The 25,276-nt window shown below is 37.9% G+C and overlaps 3 protein-coding genes across 4 annotated transcripts; 2 read left to right on the top strand and 1 right to left on the bottom strand.

The window, feature by feature from the left end:
• The first annotated feature begins 718 nt into the window (after window positions 1–718).
• LOC103135421 (macrophage-expressed gene 1 protein-like) lies at window positions 719–24,967 on the top strand. Of its 2 annotated transcripts, XM_016669514.1 has the most exons (4): window positions 719–729; window positions 21,646–22,105; window positions 22,793–24,442; window positions 24,473–24,967. In XM_016669514.1, exons 2-4 carry the CDS (start codon window positions 21,653–21,655, stop codon window positions 24,491–24,493), a joined length of 2,124 nt encoding a protein of 707 aa, XP_016525000.1. In that variant the 5' UTR covers window positions 719–729; window positions 21,646–21,652; the 3' UTR covers window positions 24,494–24,967. The 2 variants fall into 2 exon arrangements, with proteins under 2 accessions (XP_016525000.1, XP_007548186.1); XM_007548124.2 differs by having other exon boundaries at window positions 22,793–24,967.
• On the bottom strand, window positions 3,874–11,718 carry LOC103135423 (tetraspanin-3-like). Its single transcript, XM_007548126.2, has 7 exons — window positions 11,489–11,718; window positions 7,188–7,379; window positions 6,947–7,021; window positions 6,752–6,853; window positions 6,161–6,298; window positions 5,223–5,306; window positions 3,874–4,638 (listed from the first exon to the last, which is right to left on the bottom strand). The coding sequence occupies exons 1-7, from the start codon at window positions 11,546–11,548 to the stop codon at window positions 4,561–4,563; spliced, it is 729 nt and encodes a 242-aa protein (XP_007548188.1). The 5' UTR covers window positions 11,549–11,718; the 3' UTR covers window positions 3,874–4,560.
• Window positions 17,956–18,758, top strand: LOC103135422 (histone H1-like). Its single transcript, XM_007548125.2, has one exon. The coding sequence runs from the start codon at window positions 18,045–18,047 to the stop codon at window positions 18,555–18,557; it is 513 nt and encodes a 170-aa protein (XP_007548187.1). The 5' UTR covers window positions 17,956–18,044; the 3' UTR covers window positions 18,558–18,758.
• Window positions 24,968–25,276: the final 309 nt, after the last annotated feature.

The raw sequence follows: 25,276 nt of genomic DNA, 5'->3' as shown, positions 1-25,276 counted from the left end.
GAACCTATTAAAATTGACAATCTTTGAGCAGGTATTCAAAAAGTGGAAAATCACATATATATATAAAAATACATACATGTCAGATGTTAGAAGAAACAGATTTTCTGCCTGCAAGGTCTCACATTGGCTGTTTCAGTGTGTGCATGGTGCTTTTTATTTTGAAATGACTGGCAGCAAACACATACACCAAGAAAGAATAATTATTATTTGCTGACTCTCGTCGGCAGAGCAAAAACGGTTCTGTTTATGTTTGTTCACCCTTCAGCTTAATAATGTGCCACAATGATCTGATGAATGTTAAAACAATGCTAAGGCGGGATTGGTCAGTGGATTTGTTCTGATTTTGTGGTTTTGTTTGCAAAGGAGAGGGTTGAAATTATAGATATCGTTCATAAGCAGGTGTGACTGCTTCTATTTCACACTATATACCTGCCCTTTATCAGATGTGCTCAGAGAAAAGCTGGCTGGCTCATAATTCTCCCGGTGCGCAGCTTCTTTCAGATCTTTGCATCGGGAAAACGTAAAACTGGTTTACAAATGGAATGTAGTTTTAAAATCATTAGATGCTTCTGTCGATGTCAGTTTATTCTCGTCTTCTATGACAGCAAGAGAGTCACAAAACCTCTCTCTCCCCCAAAAGATAAATTCAAAATGAAAGATTGCTGCATTCTTTCACTTAATTTACAGTGGAGATTAAAAATGTGCATGCCTCTTTTAAAAAAAAGTCAGTTTTCTCTGATTATGAAACCACAATAAATCTTTTTCAAAACATATTTTTATTATCTACTCATGATTTTTTTATTTTTTTTTATTTTTTTACTAAAATCTGTTTAAAAAAAAGAGAATTGGCAAAATTTCCATGTAACATTGGTTTGGACTCACTGAAACACTTTAAACACTCTAAAAACATCTAAGCAGTCAGTTGAATTTTTATTTGTGGGTTTTCACTCTGTTCAGGTGGATATGGGGTTTTGTCAAAGTGGAGGAAACGATGAATAGTCCAAAATTTAAAGCTAAAAGTGCTTTGCATAATAAAACAAAACACAATTAACAAAATACAAACAAATTAACAAAATACCAACAAAGAAAATCATGGATATAAATCAACAAAAGAAATAGAAAAAAACCTGTAAACGAGGAACTGGTAAAGAAAATAGAGTGGAGAGAACTGAAAAGGAAACAGAGAATAAAGCATAAATGTGACATGAGGTCTTATCTAAAGGTCAGAAGGTCGGTGCAGCTGGAGGAAATGTGGATGATGCTGTGACTCTGGTCTGTTTCAGTCTTTGTTCTCAGTGTCTCTGGTGTAGCTCTGTTCCTCTTTTGTGGCTGCCCTCTCTAATTAACACTGATAGCGTCTGACAAATGGAAACATCACAGTGTCAGCTGTGGGTGGCTATTTCCAGAAACAGACTCGCACTGGCTGCATGTAATAGGAGGGATTGTTCCAGGTCTTGGCAGTGTGTGATTATTATTTTGTGAAAAATCTCATTAAAATAACAAAAAAGGAAGAAAGAATTAAACACTTATCAAAAATGCCATTGCTATTCTCTTTTGGAATAATAAAAAATAAAATAAAACAGGCGCAATATTTTTACGCCAAATATGTCAAAAACAAGATCACAAGGTGATTCTCTTCAATCTCTTTGTCCAGAGCAAGGATTTTGATGCTTGTTTGATCTAAATGCTGGGAGATTTACAACAAAACTACCCGGTTTGACGCAAATCCAGGGAAGGTGTTCAGTGCAGCTGTGCGTGCCACAAAGGAATTCTGAATATGAACGTGCTCAGATGTGTGCAAAGACACACAAAACTGTGATCCTGCCCTTTTGTTTATCTCCCTTCAGCACAAAGTGTGCAGCGGCGCTGCAGTCGTCCCCTCCTCAGGTTACTTCCCTTCACAAGATCCCAGCGTAAGTGGGAACAGAAATAAATAAATTAGAGGTCGGTGATGGCATCTGGCTCAGTCTGTGCATGTCTGTGAAGAGCATTTTTCCCTGTGAGCTGATGTCGCAAAGTGGGAAGGAAAAGGAGGCCACATCTGTAGGTGTGCAGGACTGAATCATAAGGGAATAAAAAGAGTTACAATGCCAAATTCAGTGCCTGAACCATGTTGGCGTAAATCAAATCCTAAATCTGTTCATTTCTAGCTTTAAGACATGTTTTGTTATAAAACATTTTCAAGATTAGAAATGCATGAAATGATAAAGAAACAAACAAACAAAAAAAAAAAAACTCCAAGAAGCTCCAGGGGAAAAAATACAGAAAAAAGCAAATTAAGTATCAAATTAATTTAAAGTTTGATTAAAATCACTATTAGTATTTGGATTGGATTTTCTCAAGTTTTACAGCAAGAGATTCCCTTTCAAATCAATATAGTCGATTTACATTTAATTTGGGAAGCTATTTTGGTTTTCTGTAAGATGATTTTAAGACATAGTATATAGATTGTGTGTAGACAACAAATAGATTAATTGTACACAAAGGAATAGTTTGTTAATGAATGTTTGCCCACGGAAAAATATATCTTACAGTCCTGTGCAGCATCGGCAATCGATACTTAGCTGTTTTCTTTCTGCATTAATTACTTCATCACTGCAGTGTGGCCCCAGGGCCACTAACTTGTGGCCTTGCTGAGGTGTCCAGAAAGTCATGATAAACTTCAGCTGACCTGCATCAGTGGGCCTGTGGCGTTTCTCATCTGGTCAAGCGGTCAGTTGGGCAGGCATGAAATCTTAATTAAAGCTGGCATTGTCAATTTTGGAAGTGATGGGGATTGACTCCAAACTATCCCTCGTCTTCTGAATCTCTCATGAACTCTTCTATTTACTTTATTTTACAATCCCTTCAAATCTTAGCCAATAAAGCTAATTGTGAAGAAATCAGCAGGTAGCTGAAATATACTTTGAGTGATCATTTGTTACAAACATGTATAAGTTACTTTGCAAAACAAATATGTAAAACTGTATATTCGTAAGTTGTTTTGTTGAAGAAAAAAACCTTACATTTTGCGTTGTCATATTCCCACGTTTAATTGACTTCGAGTTCACTAAGCACAGCCCTACCGGCTCTAAAGTGAGTTTTGGCTCTGCTGCACCCCCTACTGGATTCTCTTTGTTACTGCAACTCATTTCAAAACTGGTCAGATTTTAAATTTCTTTTTAAGTTTTACGATTTACGACTAGTCTAATGTTAAGTGATAGCATGGGTTAAATGCTTTCATGAAACAGAATAATAAAACTCATCCTATTCAAGCTGTTCTGTTCAATAGAGTCGATTTACAAAATCCTCATCAATGCACAAATGTAAAGATTGACATCAGGAAGTGAAATTAAAATCAAAGGCCAGAGATATTAAGAAGAGCAAGACTAAAAGTTAGAGATCAATAATTTATGTAATGTACTGAATAGAAGGATGTTACCACATGGTCCTGTAAATATGAGTGGGATACAACACAGTGACAGTCTGCACATTCAAATGAACTAAAGCTTGCTGAACTCTTGCATTGGCAGCTCCTCTAATTGGCTGACTTGTGCTTCCAATGAAGTCTGACTGTGGACTGCTCAGGAAACTCCAAGAATGCCAAGTTCTAGAATGCAACTTGTATTTTTCTTTTTTTTAATCTTTGTAAACGGTGACAGAGCTCATGTAAGATGAATAGTCATCATCTGTCTGCGCCACCATGTGGGTCTCTTATCAGTCGAGTCAGGAGGTTACAGATAAACACTGTGGGTCACGCTCAAGAAACTGTGTGCATACTCTTTTTTTTTTTTTTTTTTGGAAGCAACAAGTTTTCTTTTTTTTTTAATACAATTTTTAAGTAAAATCTATAGTCATTTAGTGGAGACAAAACACCAACAACATTGTGAAATATTTACCCTTTTAATTTAGAAATATAATAAACATATCATGATTCTCCATACAGTTAACTCACCAGAGAAAGGCATGGTTTTATTTCCCCCCCTTCAGTTTGCTTTAAGATCCCTAAATAAGGCAATAAAACCCTTTGGTAAACTATCGCAAACAACTTCAAAGATATAATGACGTCATTTACTAAGGTACATTCACAGAATAATGTCCTTTGAAGGATTATCTACACGATGCAGAAGAGTGAGAAGGGTTAAAGATAAACAAGTAAAAGACGAGGCCTCAATGTCAGACGGTTTTCTTTACATCACATCTATTGGGAGAGTCTGCATCGGGCAAGTAAGGCTTTCAGTAAACAGTTCAAACAAATTCAAGCATTTCAGACAGACTCCATTTCTCAATTTGCTTGCAAAGAGACATATAGACAGCACAAGTAGCTCTACGTCATGGAAAGTGAACTGAAAGTAGATGCACTCAAGACAATAAACCTACATGGATGGAGCTACACATAAGTTTGTTACAGTCTGAGGAGGCATGCTGTCATATGATCCCCTTCAGAATATGGCAAGACTTGCAGGTACAATTATTGAGAAACTTTAGATTTGTAGAAGGAATTGATTGTTGTTTAGAGTGCAGAGGAAGCAGTCTGCAGACCCCTTTGAGGAAAATGAGGAGGGACGTCTAGGAAGCGTCTCAGGCATACAGAGGCTCATAGCCACTCCTCCGACTGCTTCTACAGGTTATCACACAGACGCTCAGCATCCCGAAGAACTGCAACGACACAGGAGAGGGAGGGGGTTATTTGTGTATTAGAAGAAAGTAATAAAACATTATCTAAAATGTTTTATTGCTCATTATTAAAGCATTTATCAGATGGAAATGATTTTGGCAATCCTACCTTACCACATTAAAACTGACAACATGATGTGTAATAAGGGGAACATTTCATTCAGATCTTTTATGCTTGAGGTAATTGGAGTTTGCCTTTCTTGGAAGAAAAATCTCTTTGAAAAGCATAATCTGATCAGCGGAGTGTGTAACTGCTGTAAATGACTGGGAGAATGCCACAATGGCCCCTTTTTGTTTTAAGAGTAGATGTTGACAGAGCTGGTATTGTACATGAGGCTTTTGAGATGCGTGCTATTTAATTCGCCAACTTCCATTCTGGAGTACTTCCAGTATGGATGGTGTTCAATACCGACAAGCTGACATCTGAAATCGCTGACATCTGAAATCATCATTAATACGGTAACAAATCAAAGTACTTAAAAGGCACAATATCGATTTTTGTGTGTAAACATGCTGTATACCAGTGTGCATATTAAAGCTAATTTCACAGATGAACTGTAGGTTACCTTGATGATGGCAAACCCAAGAATGACCAGCATGGCATAATTCAACACATCATGCAGGAACTTCTCCACTTTTACCACACACCCCTAAAAAAACAAAGACAATGAGTTCATATTAGAATCTACCCAAAGAGAGTCATAGATACCTAAAAAGAGATCTGCACAGGTAAATGAGCTGGAGACTCAAATCGGAAAGCGTTCAACCAACCCCGATTGTCAACTGGCTGGATAGAAATGCAAAATCAGTGTTTGTGGGGGTATATTTGGAGAAAACGAGACGTATCCAAGTGCTCGTAGTCTACGGTGGCAACTAAAATATTTGGATGTTGAGTTGTCTGTATGATTAAGGAGTTCCAAAATTAAGTTGGAAGAAGAATGGTATATTCTAAGATAGAGCATGCCATGGTGTAGAGGTGTGCCGTTTAGAGAGAGCAAAACATTCAATAGGTAACAGGAAGGTTGAACAAGTACAATCTGGAATTATTGGCTGTAAATATAAGGCTCAGCATTCTGTAGTAGAGAATACACAGTCGTTTGTTTACTGATGCTAACTTCATTAATCACATACATAAGATGCTAACGACAGTTGAATATGTAAAACAGCTTTTTAGCAACTGTGCTTTTAAAAGAAGCCTGAATCAGTGGGTCACAGCTTTACAAAAAAAAAACAAACAAAAAAAAACAAAACACAGAAGTCAGAAATCAATTTCAATATTGACTCTTGCAACTCTAGTAGTAACTTTAATTATTTTATGTTAAAGTGTACAACTACTGAAAATACTTTTTCAAAATACAAGATAAAGTTTGGTCCAATCTGCAATGTCAAAAAAAAATAAAAATAGAGAAAAAAAAAAAAAAAGCATAATTCAGAGACAGGCAAGGGCACAATCAGGAATGACTACATGCAAACTTGTGGATTGTACAGATTGTGTTTGATTTACCTCTTGATAAAACTGGCTTGTTGTGGTGCCGTCACACTGAGTTTTGTTTATGCAGCAAGACTGAGGTATGGTTTTGTTTTTTTGGTACCAGGGGGTGTTGTGCCAGCTGGTGTAGTTGACGACTCCACAGCACTTCAACTGCAACGACAAAAGAAAATTAATTTGTATGTACTTACTTCTACTATGTAAGCAAAGATTCCATAGGTCATGCATTACCGTTTTTGACAAACAACTGAGATAAGTATTGCAAATGGGGCACAAATATTTTTTCTGCCTATGTTGACACAATTGTGAAGCAACAGAGAGATCATCAGTCAAGTCATATTTATTTTTGATCAGTGCACCCTTACATCTTGCTTGCCTAAATACCTTATCTGGATTAAAAGTCCAGATAAGGTATTCTGGGGAGGCTCAATAAGAATAATTATTCATGAACACTAATATGGCTTCCCAGAAGAAGGAAATGCAAACGGAGAGAACAAAGGGAGGAAGTGAAACCGCATGGGTGGGAGAGAGGACGCAGAGCAAAAAGGATGCGTTTGAAAGTAGAGCTGAGAAAACAAGCCTAGATATGTGGACAGGAAGACAAACCTGAGACTGCAGATCATCCACGGCTTTGGTGTCAAGACTGTCTCCATACTTTGTAAAGGTTTCATTCATCGAGCGCTGCAGCTCCTGATTTATCTGCGCTGACTGCAAGATAAAAAGTAGAAAAAGTAACCTCAACAATCGGAACTAAAGTAAAATACATTTACAAAATGGTGAGATTGCGTTATTTTGACTCACTTTGCTTTGGTAAATGAAGATAAACGCCAAAGCAGTCACTTCAGCTGCAAAGACTATCACGATAACCAGAAAGAACTGCAAAAAAGGGGAAACATTTGAAAGAAATTAGAATGTCGAAATTGTTAAGCATTGTGAAAAAATAAATTATGCCCAAAATGAGCAAAACATGCATTTAAAAATCTATTCCCTTCCAGCCAAGTGAACAAACATTGAGAAGATCCAGAGAAGGACAAATGCTTACACAGCCAAGGCCAAATTTGGACTCTCTGAGCGTGGAGCAGCATCCCACCAGGCCGATGACGACCATCACCACGCTGGTAATGATGATAATGCCGGCGGGGATCAGAGACTGCTTGTCCTCCACAAAACTGTCAAAGGTTTTATAGCTCATGATTATGTAGGCGCCAACGTAGGCCAACGCTGCTCCGGCACCCTGCGAGGCAAAGAGAAACATTTTGTCGTCTGAGTGAACAAGTTTGTGGCACAGTTTAGTAAAACCACAGTAGCATTATTTATTTTCTAAATAAATACTTTATTTATCCTGTTGGGGAAATTAAGTGATGTCGTAACTCTCTTCAAAGAGTCATTATCTATGGCTGTGGGCAGGAAGGCTACCCAGCAGCAGTCAGTCCTGCCATATGTCCCAATAAGTGTCTGACTAAACACTGCTGCTGTATGATAATCTCATGACTGTCTGCTAACAGCTAATAACAGCTAACAGCTAATAATCCAGGCAGAGACGACAATATTTCACAGCAACATGTCTTGTATGACACAGTCAGCTGTTGGAAAGCACTGCTAATTCAACTAATTTGCTTTTGTAGCTCTGCTTTTTACATCTTTACTTGGCAGCATTCTTCAAAGGCCAGACATAGTTGGGGTCATAGTTCAGGTATTGCTTAAGTTTGAGATAATAATCAACTTCTCCCGTTTAAAAAACAATATCTTGTTGCCACATCTACACATAAAAGCAACAACTTGAAAGTAAGAGTAAGCATAACTCCTACACAAACCCAATACAGTAACTAATCTAACATGCTGCAGCCATGAGCACAGTTTAATATTTAAAAACCCACAATTTTACAGTCTGTCAGATACAACACACTGCTTCTAAGCTCTTGTCTCTGTGAGGCCAACTGGCTCAAAAGTCCAGTCTGTCCAAACTTTGCATTTATGATTAAATACTTGTTTGCTCCTCACTCTACCCGATATGCCATATATTTGAGACAAAACCTGCTGTATTTGAAAGGACCATCAGAGTATGGTGCAGACTCTCTCCTCATTGCATGCCATAAACATTATTATACAGATACGAGGCAAAACTATAAGGCACTGTGGTCCACTAGACTTCAGACAGACGGGGAGGCAGATGAGAAAACTGGGTCAATCTGTGGATGAGAAAAACTCCCTCTGACGTGGAAGCTGGACTTTGTAACTTTATTGATTGCTTGTAAACACAGTTATAGCAAAAGGAAAAAAGCTCAGACCTTGAAAAGACAATGATACATTTCAAGAAGATAAGTAATAGAGTCACTCGCTTCTTTCTGTCTGACGGGTAAATACGTTAATCCTATTTTCTAAAGTATTTGTCCTGATTTAATTAATTTGTGCTTCAATAGCATATCTGATGTAATTCAGATATGTTATTGAAGATAAGAAATAAGAAATGTAGCAAAGGTTAAAAAAATAAATAAATAAAAACTACTAAAGTCATTTGTTCTGTCCATATAACAGAGAAATATTACAGATATAACACACATATGCATTTGGTTGTAAAATAAGAGCAAAGCAGTAAAGTCTTGTTTGAAAAGATTTCCTTTTGTTGTACGTCATGCGATATGAAATCATGTGATCACTCCTGGGTTAAAAGGTTGACAAAGTCACAACCTTATCATTGTTTAGCACTGACATCACCAATCATAAGACACCATGCATGAGTTACTCCTTTGCACATACTGAACAACTTCATATCTCTTTAAGACAAGCTTTGCTTATATAAGTTCAATGTGAGTTAAGCCTAGATAAAAAAAAAAGAAGTGGGGCAGCTTTAGAGGCAAAGGTAAAGCATTTATCTTTTTGTTGACACGCCCAATTTCCCTTTGCCCTTTGAAATTGAGTTGATTTAAATCTGAGTCACTGATAAAAGAAGTAAAACAGCAGTAGAAGAAAGTAATAAACAAACTCAAGTGTGGTGTTTCTTAAGCAAGAACTCTGGTCATATGAAAAATAACTACGAGCGATGGGCTCTTTTTGACTTTGCCTGTTAAAAATCATGCAAAAGGCAAGACAACAAAAATAAAATCAAACTTCCCTTTCATGTATTCGTCACCATCAGAGCTGTTTTCAGTATTACTTCCTCTTTAACGTTACAGCTCTTTTATTGTTTGACTACTTTTTTTTATATGTACAGATGTGTTATCTGTAGTCTAACAATAATTTACATGGACTTAGGTCTCATGACTCAGTTCTCTAATCACTCCCCAGTCACAAGATCCCTGATCCCTGCACCTCTTCCTGTGCTCCTCATCCCCTCGTTTCCCCAGAAAATCTGATCTTGTGCCTATGATGCAGCACAAAGATGTTTACACAACATATGGCGTTCACACGCCGCGTCGCCTCGGTGAAATTTGAGAAAGCCTGTCTGAGGTTATGTTTCTTAATCTGTGGCGATAATTTTTGGAGAGTTCCTTGCAGAACTTGTTGGATCTGTAGTCACTGGACCACATTCCACATGAATGTTTTTAAAATTAGAAGAACAACTGATCACTTCAGCTCTTGTCCTTGCAAAACTTTGACTTAATGTTTAACTTTGGTCTCATAAAAACACTAAAATTAGACGTCTGTATGACATGTCATTATTTCATAAAGCCATTTTAAGTGACATTGTTAACATTTTAAATCAAGTCTTGGACAGTAGTTAATGTTTTGTGTAAGTTTTTTTTTTACGTCTTGAGCAAATCCTAACACTTGGACAACCCCAAATGAAACGGCGTTGTTCCTGATTCTTGGAAACAGCTGACAAAACAAAACCAAGTTTGACTGATTCCCGAACAGAACTTCTGGGTGTTTTTAAAAGTAAGGATGATCCTGCTTGAGGGCTGAAGTTTAGACATTTTTGCTCCATATGCAGAGATGACCGCTGCTGATTTGTAACAAAACAGGAAAACACGTACCTCTTATGTAGGCATTGAACAGAATTTTGTGGCCAAATTCTGAGCTGGTGACTCCACTCACAGCTTATGAGTGGTTAGCATGGCTAGCATTACTGAGACAGTAATACAGATAGTTTTGTGTGTATCCCCTTTATTATAACCCTGAAGCTGCCAGCATTTCTAAATTCAGCATATTCCATGATAGATGCAGGTTGAACGCTCAAAAGAATAAAAATAGGACAATTTTTCTATTATGTTGACTGTTTTCTATGACTGTATTTTTTGTGTTTTTATGATGTAAAGCACTTTGAACTGCCTTGTTGCTGAAACAACAAGGCAGCACATTTATGTGGATATGAATAGCACATTTATTTGAATGTGCTATTCAAATAAACTTGATTGATTGATTCTCTTCTCAGCCTCCCTCTTATTTGCTAACTGTTGTGCTCGTTCTCACTCTTCAGGAGCTAAAATTAAAAAAAATATGTGTCCCGATATAGAAAAGGCAGCTCCATTTTAAATAGCTTCTTATATTTCCTTAATGTTATGAACATATCAAGTAGCTTGAGTCTTCTTCCCTTAGTGAGAGTGTCCACACGGAAAAGGGTTTTTTTATTAGCGCAATGTTGAAGTGGTTATCTATTATCTACACTGAGACAAATCAAATTTTCAAGTTTCCAGTCGCCGGTAAACCTTTCTTTACATCTCTTCTACATGCAGGCTGAGTTAGACTTCAGCGAAAGGCCTACCAGGGCAGTGATCCGGAGAAAACCGAGACAGACTATGGAGAAAGAAGGAAGTCACAACATGGAGGCGGGTATTAAGATGAAAGCAGGCAGTATCAGTGTTTTCTCCCCCACAGACGGGTAAATCAGACAGTAACGTAATTACACAGGCCTCCGTTGCAAATTGTCTCAAAAATCTATTTAGCTTATTGCTCAAAAAATAAAAAAATAAACCATCGGGGGAGCTAGTCAGAGCGGACCAAAGTGTTTACGTTAAAACAAATGTAAATGGCCTGTTGTCTAAACATGGAAACAGGTGAAGCAGAATTACTGGAAATGTTAGACGGGGTGGGAAGTCTCATAGATTCCTCTAAATCTCCCCAGAAGAAAAAAAAAACTCCACATCCGGCCTATGTGAGCAGAAATAAGGAAGTTACTGTCCACTAAAGCTCACACCCTACTGTGATGTTTATCAAAGCAACTTTGATTTCTGTAAACGCGAAGCCTACCTACTAATAATTACATTAATAAAAATAAAACACGCGGCTGTTGTAAAGTAAATAGACTCGGTTCATATTTGCTTCTGGTTTCTCCCCGAATAGTCCGCATTCAAACCTTAGCAGGTGCAAATTTACCCCCCGCCCCACACACAAAGACACACTTACCCAGAACACCAAGCTGAGGAAGAGCAGGATGGTCTTGGACGTACAAATGCCGCAGTCCATGTTGTCAGACGGAGCTGAGGAGACTGAAGGAGAGCTGTCCTGTAAATTCTTTCCCTTTTCTTTAATCTCGCAGTGAAAGGCCACGCTCCAGCTGCTTCTACCGCAGTCACAAGTTTCCTTCTCACTGGCTGACTGCGCCGACTGAAAGGCTGAAATCACATGGTCACATGACTGCTGTAAGGGGATTCTGGAGTAGGGGAGGGGTCACTGAGGCAACTGTTCGAGATTGAACAACAGAGCATTGTTACAATCCAGGGGAAACATTTTGTTAGCGAATTAGCTTTATTTATCTTTATAAAATAAAATAAAAAAAAACAACAACAGCCACAAAGTCAGGAATCTTCAACATAAATGCCCTAGATTAGTCGTTTTTAATGTTTCTTGTGAGATGATACTTCACAGAAAGAATAATCTGACTATTGATGATTGAGTCACTCATACTGAGTCAATCACTCAGTGATGATTGACTCAGTATGTGTTACTGTGTGGTACAGTTATGACATCAAAAAACTAATTCACTGGAATTAGGACTGAATGACCTTTTATCTAGTTTTAACTCCAAAATCATTGTTTATCTTCAGTCCATTTTCACTTTTTAATATAGCTACTCAAGGGTTTTTTCCACTTCAAACTGCAATACTTTTCCAGGGTACATTTTCTAGATTTTATTTTATTTATTTATTTTTTTCCAGTTTTTACAACATTTTTGACTTAAGCGGTTGTCCTGTCTGTATATTCTATGGATCACAAAGCAGTTCACTCCTACAGTAATTCTGATAATTCAGCATGTGGTTAATTCTGCTGGGGTTTTTTTTAGCTCCTGAGCTAACTTATCTGTACATATGAAACAATGATCGTAGTATTGTGCTGCATTGTTGGGCAAGTCAATAACACCTTTCTCTTGTAGAAAGAATGTCCTGGGTTTGAAACCTGGTCTGGAAATATGTCGTTTTACTTTGGCATGTTGTGTGAATGGTAAATATATACTACTCCAGTTCAACCATGATGACACTTATTATGATTAACCCATGTTTTCCACATTATTCTTTTGAATTTTTTATCAACTGTCTGTCCTCACTGATCTCCCTTAGCTTTAGGATCTTGACCTTTAAGACATGTGAGCAGAAGAGACAGTCAAACTCTATCCAACTGGTCAACTTTATTATTGACTTGCAAAGCTTAATACAGGGTACCTGAAATATGAGACACCACTAAACCAGTTCTTGTGCTATCATGATATTTCTCCCACTTATATGAAGTAAAGAGGTTTCACAAGAAAATTGTGAGGGTGTTAGTCATTAAACAAGAGCATCATAAAGATGATTTTACACAGCTGGGGTTATTATGTCAGTCATGATGGCATGAGGCTCTAAGTTGAAAGTGTTCAAAAGTGTAAGATATTTTGGAGACAAATCAAGTCAGATAGGCTGGACAAAGTTCATTTTAATGCTTACAGTTTTTTAAGAACTAAATTAGAGAAGTAAATGGCCTGACCTATTTTATCTCTGAACAAATGTTTTCATAGGCATTCAAACTCTGGATGTGATTTCTATCTGCCTTTTGTACTGTATTTTCTGCACTATAAGGCGCACCAGATTATAAGGCGCACCTTCAATGAATGGCCTATTTTAAAACTTTTTTTCATATATAAGGCGCACCACATTATAAGGCGCATAGAATAGACTCTACAGTAGAGGCTGGAGTTACGTTATGCATCCACTAGATGGAGCTGCACTAAGAATGTCAACAAAACAGTCCAACTCCGGTCGGCAAGGATAACCTTCTTTGACTGGGCCGGGGTGTGGCCGGACGATGGCCACCCTTCTCCGTTCGTGCACAGCATGTTCGTGGAGAACGTGGTGCTAAAATGACCTGCAGATGACCTGATTCTAGACGGTCGGTAGGTAGGTAGGTCAGCCAAACTTTATCAATAGATTACAAACCAGCGTTCTGACAACTATCCTAGCATGCGCCGCGTGCTTCTTCTTCTACGGGGAAAATAAAGTCGTCGGCTGCTTACCGTAGTTGCTAGACCTTTTGTAGCTCAATATTGGTCCATATATAAGGCGCACCGGATTATAAGGTGCACTGTCGGATTTTGAGGAAATTGAAGGTGTTTAGGTGCACCTTATAGTGCGGAAAATACGGTAATTAATAGAACATTTTATACATAAACTAATTTGTAGAATGACCTTCAAGCCATGTTAAACACACTATGGTGCATTCAGGATAACATATCCTGATAGTTTTGGTATCCTATCCCCAAAATTATATTTAATTAGTTCAACATACAGTAGATTGATCGCTGAGAAGATCTGCACATCATGCATGTCGGGTCAAAATGTCCCCTTGTACATGACCCTATGTCTTTCCTAAGAAATTGTCTATAAAATCCTGAAGGTCCAATAAACCAGTAGTCTTTCTTTAAATATTTCCATCCATAAATGTATTTTTTAACTAAGCCTAACTTGTTTACTTGATACGGTTGACTGTATCGAGCAGCACCAAGGAGATGCAGAGTGGGCACACAAATCTTGCCATTATTGCATCTGACTTTTGGGGTTTGCTCAGATTGGGGGTCTATCACATTATAATCTTCAAATAATTTAGTGTTGTTCATATTCACAAAAAAACACCATGTAAATACATTTGCAAAGTTTTCATTTCTGTTAAAAGTATAGATGAAAAATAAAAAAAACTTTGCCCAGTTTCTGAATTTATACTAGGTTTTATACAAGGACTGAATGATGCACAACCCTGCCAGCATGCCTAGGTGGGCCCCATATGGGGAAAAGGAGGGCAGACCAGATGGGTCCCATATGAGTTTGTCCATGGGTTCCACGGTGGCCCCACATGGGTTTGCCCATGTAGGGCCACAGCCTACATGGGCCCTACATTGCGGTGGCCCACATGGAACCCGCGGACAAACCCATACGGGACCCATCTGGTCTGCCCTCCTTTGCCCCATTTGCGGCCCACCTAGGCATGCTGGCAGGGAGGTAGGCTCCATTTACTAAACCTCTGGTAAAAAGAACTTTGATGAAGAAGCAGGGCTTGTTTAGTCAGATATTGTTTGTCGATTGTCTCATTTTTATTAAATGAGACAATAAAAATGAGATTTTAAAATAAATGTCTACTTTTAACTTGAACTTGTAAGACCAAATTCTCTTCTTTTGGCACAGTTACGTATTCTGTTTCTAAACATCTGTCATTGTGACTAATTTGCTCCAACATCAGCACTGAGTCGCCACTGACAGGAATAAAGCAGAACTGCAGTCTGATGCTGGACTTTTTGAGCATTCACCTTTGAATGCAACTGCAGGAGGCGCTATCAGTGCACCGCAGGAGGCAGCAGGATATTTGCCAATCTTCTCCCTCATGCACACACTTGCAAACTTGCTATCTCTCAGCAGTGCAGAAAAAGACACGATAAGATAGAGCGGGAGAATATATATCTGTTTAGTTTGAGCGGTTTGAATGGGAGAAATATTATCTGTTGCTTATAGTGAGTTTATCTGTTAATGATCTCGTTTTTAATGTAATCTGTCACTTGAGAAACAGTCGTGATAAAAACATCATTTTCACAGTTTGCATATACATACTTTGACTTCTTAAAGCAATTCATCATTTTCAATAAAAGTGTTTTTTCCACAATAGAAAGCAATACTGTCTATTACAATAAATAGTAAGGGTATTTCCACTGCATTTTTAAAAGGCTTTGTGCCTGTTGTGTTACTATTATTTTTTTTCCCATTTTAAAATAAAATCTGGAAAAGATAAGTAATTATTCAGATGAGTCTGTTGCATTAGATTTAATAGTTGTGAGTACATCCAGAATTAAGTAAGAATTCAAAAGTGCAAAGGTCTCTTAAAACTCTTGAAGTTCTAGTGAACTGAAAGGTCAGGACAGGAGAAAACACACAGATGTTTGGGTCACGAAAGCGGAAAAAGGAATTGTGTTTAGTCAATTTGTGTACTCCTCTGATTAAATTGGTTGGGGAGGGAGAACCCGGGAAAATAATCTTGAATTCGTTTTTCTACCCACCCTCCATTGCTGGCTGATAATGTTATTCTGGCTCAGATCCACTTCCCTCCAAAAGTGAAGACAGACACATATTATACATTTCATGCATAACACATTTACTTATTATGGTGTTTACAGTATTTTTTTCTATATTAAATTGAATTAATTTAATTAATAAAACTGGAATTGAACAACTACTTTAAACAATATGTCAAAAACATTAAACTGTTCAACATGACCTAATAATCATTTATCTTTGATTATTTAGAGGTCAAACTCAATATAAATGTTATACAATGCACATCTGAAATCATGTCTAACAACTACCAGCTTGCAAAGACACAACAAATCTGTCAGATTTTAAAATATTAAAAAAAAAAAAAAAAATGTGGATGGAAAAAATTGGAAACCGTTGTATTTTAATGCTCTTGTATGCGAGTACTCAAATATTTTCTCTGAATCTGGGAGAAGGAAATCAAATCTTATTGTCAGTAAAGATGAAGAACGTCCCCCCTGTGGTGCTGAGACTGACTCTATATGGTTCTCATTTTAGATTTATTCACAAATCAATATTTACACAGCATGAAGGGGTTTTTTTGTCACCAAGCATCATACTGCCCTTCAAAAGCATTTTCATTTAGACATGAGAACAATTTTCTTATCTGCAAAAAAGTGACTTTGTTTTGTCATGATTTAAGCTTACTGAGCAAGCAGCTGTGTTTCTTTGATCATTTTTCAAAGCATTTATTCAGCAAATAATAACTAAATAAACCACATATTTTATGACAACATACAAAGAAGATCACAAGCTTAAAGACAATTTAGTTTGTATTTTTTCTACATGATTATTTTGAGGTCAAAAACCTTGTAAAGTGATTAAAATGCATGTCTGAAATGGCATTAGACAGCTGCCAGCTTGTATAGAATCAAGACACGTTTTCTATGTTCAAATAGGTTTTTAATGTAATTATAGCTATATGAAGTAGATATTGTATGGATTTTTTACAATGTGCTTATAAGAAGGTACGTAAAGCTTTTTGTCAAATTTTACAGAAAAATCCAGTTGAAGAAAACACACTCCTTATCATGTTAGAGAGGCGCCACTTCGGGCTGCGGTGGGATTGCTTCTATATGGTCCTCATTATGGTTTTTTGCATAATACATGATTTTTTATTCATCATTTATTTTATTCACTTATTCTTTATTTATTTTTCGCATAATCCAATCACAACAAAAGTGTTTATTTCCGATTGTTTGAGATGTTGTCATCTGTGAAAAAGTATCACGACACTCTTCATTTCTTCACCTTACAAGAATCAACTGTGTTTCTTTGATCATCTTTCAATCAATCCAGTAAGCAAAAAATACCGAAAGAAAACTGAAATCGTGGGATAATATGTCAAACACATCACACCCTTCAAGATTATTTTTTTAGAAGTCTTTCTACTTGATTGGTTAGAGGTAATAAACCTTAGAAATGGTCCAAAATGATTATCTGAATAGACATGTGAAAACCGCCACCTCATAAAGACACCAAAAAGCTGCTATCAACCACGGTAAGTCTTGATCAAAAATAGATATTAATGAAGAAAACATTGTGTGAATTTTTTTAAATGTGGTTTTATGTGCATATGCAACCTCTTTCTCAGAATTTTTGATGAAAAATCCAGCTAAAGAAAACACAAACCTTATCTTGTCAGAGAGGGTGGGGAAGATCCCCGCCACGGTGCCGGGACTGTCTCCATAGGGTTCTCATCAGGGTTCGATCCGCTACATTGAGTTAAATATTATTAAGGTATTTTCTTCCTTTTGTCATTGCCCATTTTAACTCTGTCCATGGAAACCCATCTCTGTTTATGTTTGCTTAATACCTTCTCTCTGAAGAAGTTCGACGTTTTCTAATCATCACTGTAATACAACCTGGAGGCAACTGTGTTTCTTTGGCCATCTTTTAATGTATTAATTATGCAAATGAAACTGAAATAAAAAATAACTTTTAGGAAAATACATAAAAAACATCCGGCACTTTTAGACTCTTTAGTCGTATATTTTTATAACCTATTATCCAGGGGTTATAAACTTTAGAAAATGTAGAAAATCCACATTTCAAATGACATCAGACAACTGCCAGCTTCTAAAGAAGGACTAAAATTGCAAGAAATATAAACAGTTCTACTGTAAGGATGAATATATATGTAGTACACGTTATGTGCAGTTTTTTAAACATTCATTTATGCAGATATTCAACCTTTTCTTTATATTTTTACAGAAAAATCCAGCAGAAGAAAACACAATCCTTATCATGTCAGAGAGGGTGGGGAAGGTGCCCGCCGTAGTGGTGGGACTGCCTCTGTAGGGCTCTCATCATGGTTTTATAAAGCCTGACTTTTGGGTGCAGACAAGCAGAAAGATTTTTCCGGTCTATCCTGTGTTTGACCTCAACTGACCTGAACCTGCAGGTGGAGCTCCACAATGTCTTCTCCCGCGATTGCTTTGCCGGGGGCACTGCCGGCAAAAAAGAAAGCCAAATCCAAGAAGAAGTCAGGTCCTTCAGTGTCTGACCTGATCCTGAAGGCTGTGTCTGCCTCTGCACAGCGTGGTGGCGTGTCCCTGGCAGCCGTGAAGAAGGTTCTGAAAGCCGGAGGATACGATGTGGTGAAGAACAAGGCAAGGATCTCTGTTGCCATCAAGCGTCTGGTGAACAAGAAAGTCTTGATCCGGAACAAGGGCTCCCTAAAGGTCAACAAAAAACCTCCTAAGCCCAAAAAGAGGAAGGTGGTGAAGAAGAAGAAGCCAAAGACCAAGAAGAAGGCAAAGAAGGTCACCAAAAAAGCAACCAAAAAGTCACCAAAGAAGAAGAGGAAGCCCAAGAGCCCAAAGAAAGCCAAAAAGCCTGCTGTGGCCAAAAAGGCAAAGAAGCCAAAGAGCCCCAAGAAGGTGAAGAGGGCCAAGGCTAAAAGGACCAAGACGGCAGCCAAGAAGTGAGGGCTCCAATGGAACCAGAAGGCTCTTCTCCTGAGCTTTCACTTGGTGTGGACTAAGATGCATTCAACAAAACTAAGTTTGTTTTACTGAACTTGCTATTTTCTTACATCTCCTATTTTTTCTCTTTTTCTCATCTGTCACAGTCTGTTGTAGACTGAACTGCATTGTTGGAAATAAAAAAAAAGAAAAATTCTTATTTAAGACGTGTGATGTAGTTTCTTTATATACATACTTGCTTAGTAATATAACAAAGGTGTGTTGTTCAGGTAGAATTATGCAATATTACCATTTTGTCTTAAAAGTAAACAAAAGTTTATTAGACTCACTGAGAATAGCTTTCATTTGCCTCAGTTTAAGAGGCTTCCTTGCTGGGTTTAAGATGAGTTTGCTTAATTCTCATAATTAATATTTTCAGGAGTTGCACTTTTTCTGCACTGTTAAACACTAAAAATTAAAAGCACACATGAATCAGATGTAAGCAGTATATTTTGTATATTTAACTTTTATTTGTAAAGTTCTCATGACTACACCTTCCGCCGTAACCTGATACAAATGTCAGCCTGTTTTGCATTCAGCTGGTAAGCTGAAGAAATTAGATAAAATAATGTCTGAACCCAATTATCTGCTTTTCAGGAGATTTGTGGAGATTAAAAGTGAGGGTGTGACTCCAAGAAACGCTCCACTGGCCAAGTGGCAAGAGGTTTATTTTCCAAACACGTTGCCTCGTTGTCACAACACTGTCATTCTGTACATACTGGTCTTGACTGTTCTTGACCATAATCTTCAGGTTTATAAGTTGCAGTCGTAAAAAAAATAGGTTGAGTCGTGTTATCTCGACATTATGACGAGCTTTAGCTTCACTGCAAAAGATTTAAAAAAAAACGTGGCATGGGGTTTCTTTCTTTCTTTTTTGCTTTTGGTTTCTTTCTTTCTTTTTTGCTTTCATTCTTTTGTCAAACTGAGCTCATAATTAGAAAGCTTTATGCGAGTAGTGTCTCAAAGTTTACTGTCGCCATCTGCTGGTCGCAATTAGGTAAAGAAGTGAGGCCTTCAAAGAAAAATCTCAACGGTATGTTGGGATGTCATATATTGTTGAACCCATCAGAAAGGTCAAGGGCGGAATTGGGAAGAAGCTCAACACAGGGTTAGCTAATAAGACAACATATTACATTTCAACAGACAACAGATTACTATTCAAGAAAATGAAAAGAGTATGACACGATTGCAGACCCACCTTAGCATGGGTGCCCACCTAAAATGATAGGCCGAGTAAAGAGAGCATAAATCAGCGAAGCAATAAAGTGGCCCATGATAACTCTGGAGGAGGTACAGATGGAACAAAAGTCTAAAACCTGGGATGGAGGTTCACCTTCCAGCAAGACCAGACTTATAAAGGAATCCTTTAGATTAGATAACAGTGTTAGCTCAGGAGGTTGGATTAGACTTACAACTGGTGGGTTACCAGTTTGAATGATTGCTCCATCTGTCCTCAGACTTGATGAAGCACTGTACAAATGTACGACATTTACCAATTGAAATGTGCTACTCAAGTCGATACCTAAGTAGAATAGAGAATTGACCACAACACTTTAAAATTACTAACTCAAGATTTGCAGCTGTAGCTGCTACACCAAGTGAGAGGTGAAGTATTGATTCAGGAATGGGGAAGGGAGGCTTGTTGAGTGTACAAGACATTATTAATGCAACACTCTTCTCACATCTAAATGTGAAATATTCTGAAAACCATGTACTGTGTTCTTTCCACATCACAATCACCTTATGCTGGTCCATCAAAAAAAAAAAAAAAAAAAATCACAGTAAAATGCATCAAAATGTATTGCTGTATCATAACAGAATGCAGAAATGTTCAAAACGTAGGAAAACTTTTGCAAGGCCTGGTAATTTATTGCTTTGACCGATGGCAAAGTGAGACGGGGTGAGAGAGAGAGGTTCTCAACTCGGTTTGAAATTTGCTGCTGTGAAGCATCTTTCTGCAACAAAGACAGGGGAATAACAGAAACTTGCCAAACAGGAAGTGTTTTTCTAAATGTGTTTGCTAACTCGGTGGGTCATTCCTCACAAACACCTGGAAGTTTACCTGAGCCTCTTGTCTGAACCACAACAGGCTCAGACATGAAGACTGGGTGGTGACTCAGAAAGTCACCGGGCTTTCCCACTGATGCACTCTCATGTGATGTTGACCATAATTTCCTCTTATCTTGTGTTTGAACATCTACTTTCTGTTCCCTTTTTAAATGAGGAAGATTATAAATACTTATCACAAGATATAGATATAGCATCAGTATAGATAAAGTGTTATATTTCATTTTCTAACCTGCACATAAAGAAGATTTAAGTCTATTCTCCCTTTACAGTCAAATGTTTGGATTGTTTGAACAACAACCTGTCTGTCCTGCAAGGGAGATTTGTTTTTACGTTAAACCCATTATATTAAACAGATTGTTCCGCTTGTGTTGATTGTTCTGCTTCTGTTCTGTTATGTTTGTTTAAAAATCACACTTCTTAGAGAACCACAGAAAACAGGAAAGACCACATCAGTTAAGGATTCTTCCTCATATCATTCTGTATCAATTTATCAGTGACAAAAGTTTCAAGTAATTGTTTATAATAGTTGTATTTCGCTGAGCAGAACTTTTCTCACAGTGAAACTGTAATCTTTTCATTGCTTTGTTGACAGTACAGCTGGTAAATCTGCTAAACATTTACAATAGTGATGGGGAGTGGGGTTAGTGGTGTTCATTTAGCCTTGAGATTTGTTTCCTCTTTAGTTAATCTTCTATAATATGGGTTAAATGCTGTTTAAGTTCTGGACAAATAAATGAGAAATTGCAAATGTCTGCAAAATAAGCAATTCTTAAATCATAAGATTGTTATTGTTGTTTTAAAATTTGATCAAACTTTTGTTTTCTTGTATTTTTCAGTCTGTAAAAATAATTAAAAAAGACCTAAGAGAAATGGAAGTGAAAACAAACCAACTCTGTGTTTCCTGTTAGTCATGTGATCATCACATTAGAGGCGGGAACTTAATGAACTTCAATAGAGTTGCCTCAGATTTCACTTCAATCAAAGGCATCATGAAGTCTGTCCTGACACTTCTTGCTGCTCTTACTTTTTTTCAAATCTGCTGCTCCGGTCCTGTTAGCCGTCCGACCAACTGGCTCAGACAATGCCGGGCCTCCACCAACATTTCCCTCACAGCCCTGGAAGTCCTGCCAGGAGGAGGCTGGGACAACCTTCGGAACCTGGACATGGGCCGAGTGATGAACCTCAGCTACTTCCAGTGCCAAACCACCGAGGACGGGCTTTACCTCATTCCAGATGAGGTGTTTGTCATCCCTCAGAAGGAGACAGGCGTGGAGACCAACTCAGAGATAATCAGCTCCTGGCTGGAGCAGAAAAGCACCACATCTAACTCCATAAATGCTGATGTATCTTTTTACTCAGTTCTGAATGCCAAGTTTTCCTCTGAGAACACAAGGATGAAATCACATCAGGTCAAGGATTCTTCGACTACAGCCAGAGTACAGGTATTTTGAACACTCTAAAAACATTCATGTGCTAAACAATAAGTAAATAAATAAATAAATAAATAAATAAATATTCAGACATCTGTACAAAAATTTTCAGACCCCTTGATCTTCTGTGCATTTATTTTTGTATTCCTGAAAATATACGTAATAGGCAAGCCTGTGCGTGATTATGAAGTGAAAAGGAGAATGATCAACGTTCTTTTAAACATTTCATCTTTTCAAATCAAATTCTGAATATGCAGCTGGAATTCATATTTATGTCCTACTTTGGAGAAACACAGATGTCACCAAGTTATTTGGGATTTCTACCAGATTTGCACAGCTAGATATTGGCTTTTTTTTTTTACCTTAATATCTGTCATATTTGATTTGGGAGCATTTATGAACAGCAAATATAATTTTCTACAACAAGGTCTCTGTTACGTAAGTCTCTAGACGTTGACTGTGTTGAACACAAATCTGTTGTGATCTAAACCAGTGGTGTTGCAGGTTAATCCTCAAAGGGAAACAACATGGTGTTCTCTACCAGGCAGTTGTAGAAAAAACAATGATATTGTTTGTTAGAGGGTAAAAAATATGATTGTCTATTTTCATTATGGGCACATGGACAGATTTATAGAAATATAAAGGAAAAGTTACATATCACGAAACTGAATATAATCTATAATTTAATTCTATCAACAGGTTCGCAACTTCATCTACACCGTCAAAGCTTACCCAGACTTCACATTGGATTCCCGCTTTGTTCAGCAAGTCAAAGACATTGCTGATGCAATTGTAAACAATCAGACAAGGAACGCAGACTGCCTTTCAGAGAAGATGGTGCTGGACTATGGAACCCATGTTATCACCAGTATAGATGCCGGGGCATCTCTGGTGCAGGAAGACTATCTCCGATCCTCTTATGTGTCAGACAGTTCTTCAGATACCTCCACTATTAAAGCTCAGGCCGGGTTAAACTTTTTTGACAAACTAAAATTTGATATCAGCAGTCAGTCCAGCCAACAAAGCTCATTACTTAAAACATATCAGTCCAACATTCAGTACTCCCTCATCCAAAGCCATGGGAGCATACCTTTTTATCCTGGAATCACTTTGCAGAAGTGGCAAGAAAATACAAAGAATAATCTGGTTGCTATTGATCGTTCTGGGTTTCCCATCCAGTATTTTATAAACTCAAACACTTTTCCTGATCTGCCACAGCCTACTGTTGGCAAAGTGGCTCGTACAGTGAGTATGGCAATAGATCGCTACTACAAGGTCAACACGCGCCCTGGTTGTGTGGACATTGGTTCCAAGAACTTCAACTTTCAGGCCAATGTTGATGACAACTCCTGTGATGGTCCAGCCACCAACCTTAGTTTTGGAGGAGTCTACCAACAGTGTACAAAACTTACCAATGATGCAGATCCACTTTGCCAAACCCTTGCCCAGAAAAATATTGCAACAGGTGGTTACTCCTGTCGCTCACCTTACTCCCCAACTTTATTACGATCAGAAGTGAGGCAGCAGGGTTACACAGAAAATTACTGCTATGATGTTAAACATAGATGTGGATTCCTGTGGTTGAAGACTTGTCATCGGCAAAACTGTCAAAATCTCTATCGTGTTCGCTCTGCTCGAATAAATACGTACTGGTGCTCTGTCAATGGAAAAGCTCCAGAAAACTCAGGGTATCTGTTCGGAGGAATCTACGGCACCTCTTTTGAGAACCCCATCACCAAGTCCAAAAGCTGCCCTGCAAACTTCATTCCAGTGAAGTTTCTATCAGATGGCCAAATGATCTGCGTGAGTGACGACTATGAGACTGGCTCCAGATACTCCGTCCCATTTGGAGGTCTCTTCAGCTGTGAGTCTGGTAACCCACTGGCTAAAAACCAACGTAGATGCCCTCCCAAATTCAGCCAGCACCTCGCCTCGGTTAGCGATGGCTGTGAAATTCTTTACTGCGTCCAGTCTGGACTGTTTACAGGGGGTGACCTGAAACCAATCATCCTCCCTCCTTTTACTAAATCTCCTCTTGTGAGCATGCAAGCCACCAACACAGTTATGGTGATGACAGAAGGAGATAAGAGCTGGGTCAGGGTGGGGCCCACTAAATTATGGAAACTTGTCAAACCTGAGGAAATGCCAGACCTTATTCGAAAGTTCAACCCAGAAATGAATCAGATGTCAAGTGGGGAAAAGGCAGGAGTGGCGTTTGGAGTGATGGGTTTGATAGCCTTTGTGGTCATAGTGGCAGTGATCCTTAGGAGAAGGAGGAGGTACTCTCAGTTTAGGTCAGGATATCAGAAAATAACCGACGAGCCAGAGAGGGAGACGACCCACGAGGAGGCGACCCACGAGGAGACGACCCACGAGGAGACGACCCACGAGGAGGCGTAAAAATGGCTTTAGACCGGGTGATTTTCCTTTGATTCTTAAAGCTATTTTTCACGAATTTAAAGATTTATTTTGTGAAAGAGAATATTATTTTTTTGCACATAAAACTTTGCATTATGAATTGTGAAACTTAAAAGGGAACTGTATTTGCTTTGCAATATGCAGCGCACACTGATGAAACCAAAACTGACTTTCAAACTCTGTAAAGTACCACTGCTGCACATGTCAAAAAGCACGTTTACTGTTTATCATTATTATTATTATTATACTTTGCATGATTTGATGCTGTGTTTATTTAGATTTTTCTTTGTTAAAAGCTCATAAAAATTATTAAAACAACTCAGGTCTACTTTGACTTGTGCCATATGTAAACCAGCTTAAGAGCTTACTTTTTGTACACTGCCATTAAGACGACTACACTCTTAATGTATGCTTGCTTATTTGACAGCGATAATAAAAAATAAAACTAGTAAAAGTGGGTGTGTGTTTCGTGTTGTACTCATGAATGTTAAGTATCTGATCAAATAAAATCTTTATAAAACATCCACAACAGCGAGAGGCCACATCAAACCCAATGGAGAAGCTGTTTCTGAGTAACTGATCATATTGAGTTAATATCTGAGTTAATCAGAAGCATTCTTTGTTTAAAGTTTAAAGCTTATTTTAAAGTCTCTCACTTCCTCTAATGATCCGATTTAGAGAGGAGGCGCTCTGTTTTATTGTGTACAGAACATTTTTCAAAGCTTCAAGGCTGTGTGGAGTAGCATCTAGTACAGCGTTTCTATA

Source organism: Poecilia formosa, unplaced genomic scaffold (genome assembly GCF_000485575.1).
Source record: "Poecilia formosa unplaced genomic scaffold, Poecilia_formosa-5.1.2 Scaffold25, whole genome shotgun sequence".
NCBI classification, from domain to species: Eukaryota; Metazoa; Chordata; class Actinopteri; order Cyprinodontiformes; family Poeciliidae; genus Poecilia; species Poecilia formosa.
Note: the sequence above shows the minus strand (reverse complement) of the source record. Positions and strands in the feature narration are given on the sequence as shown.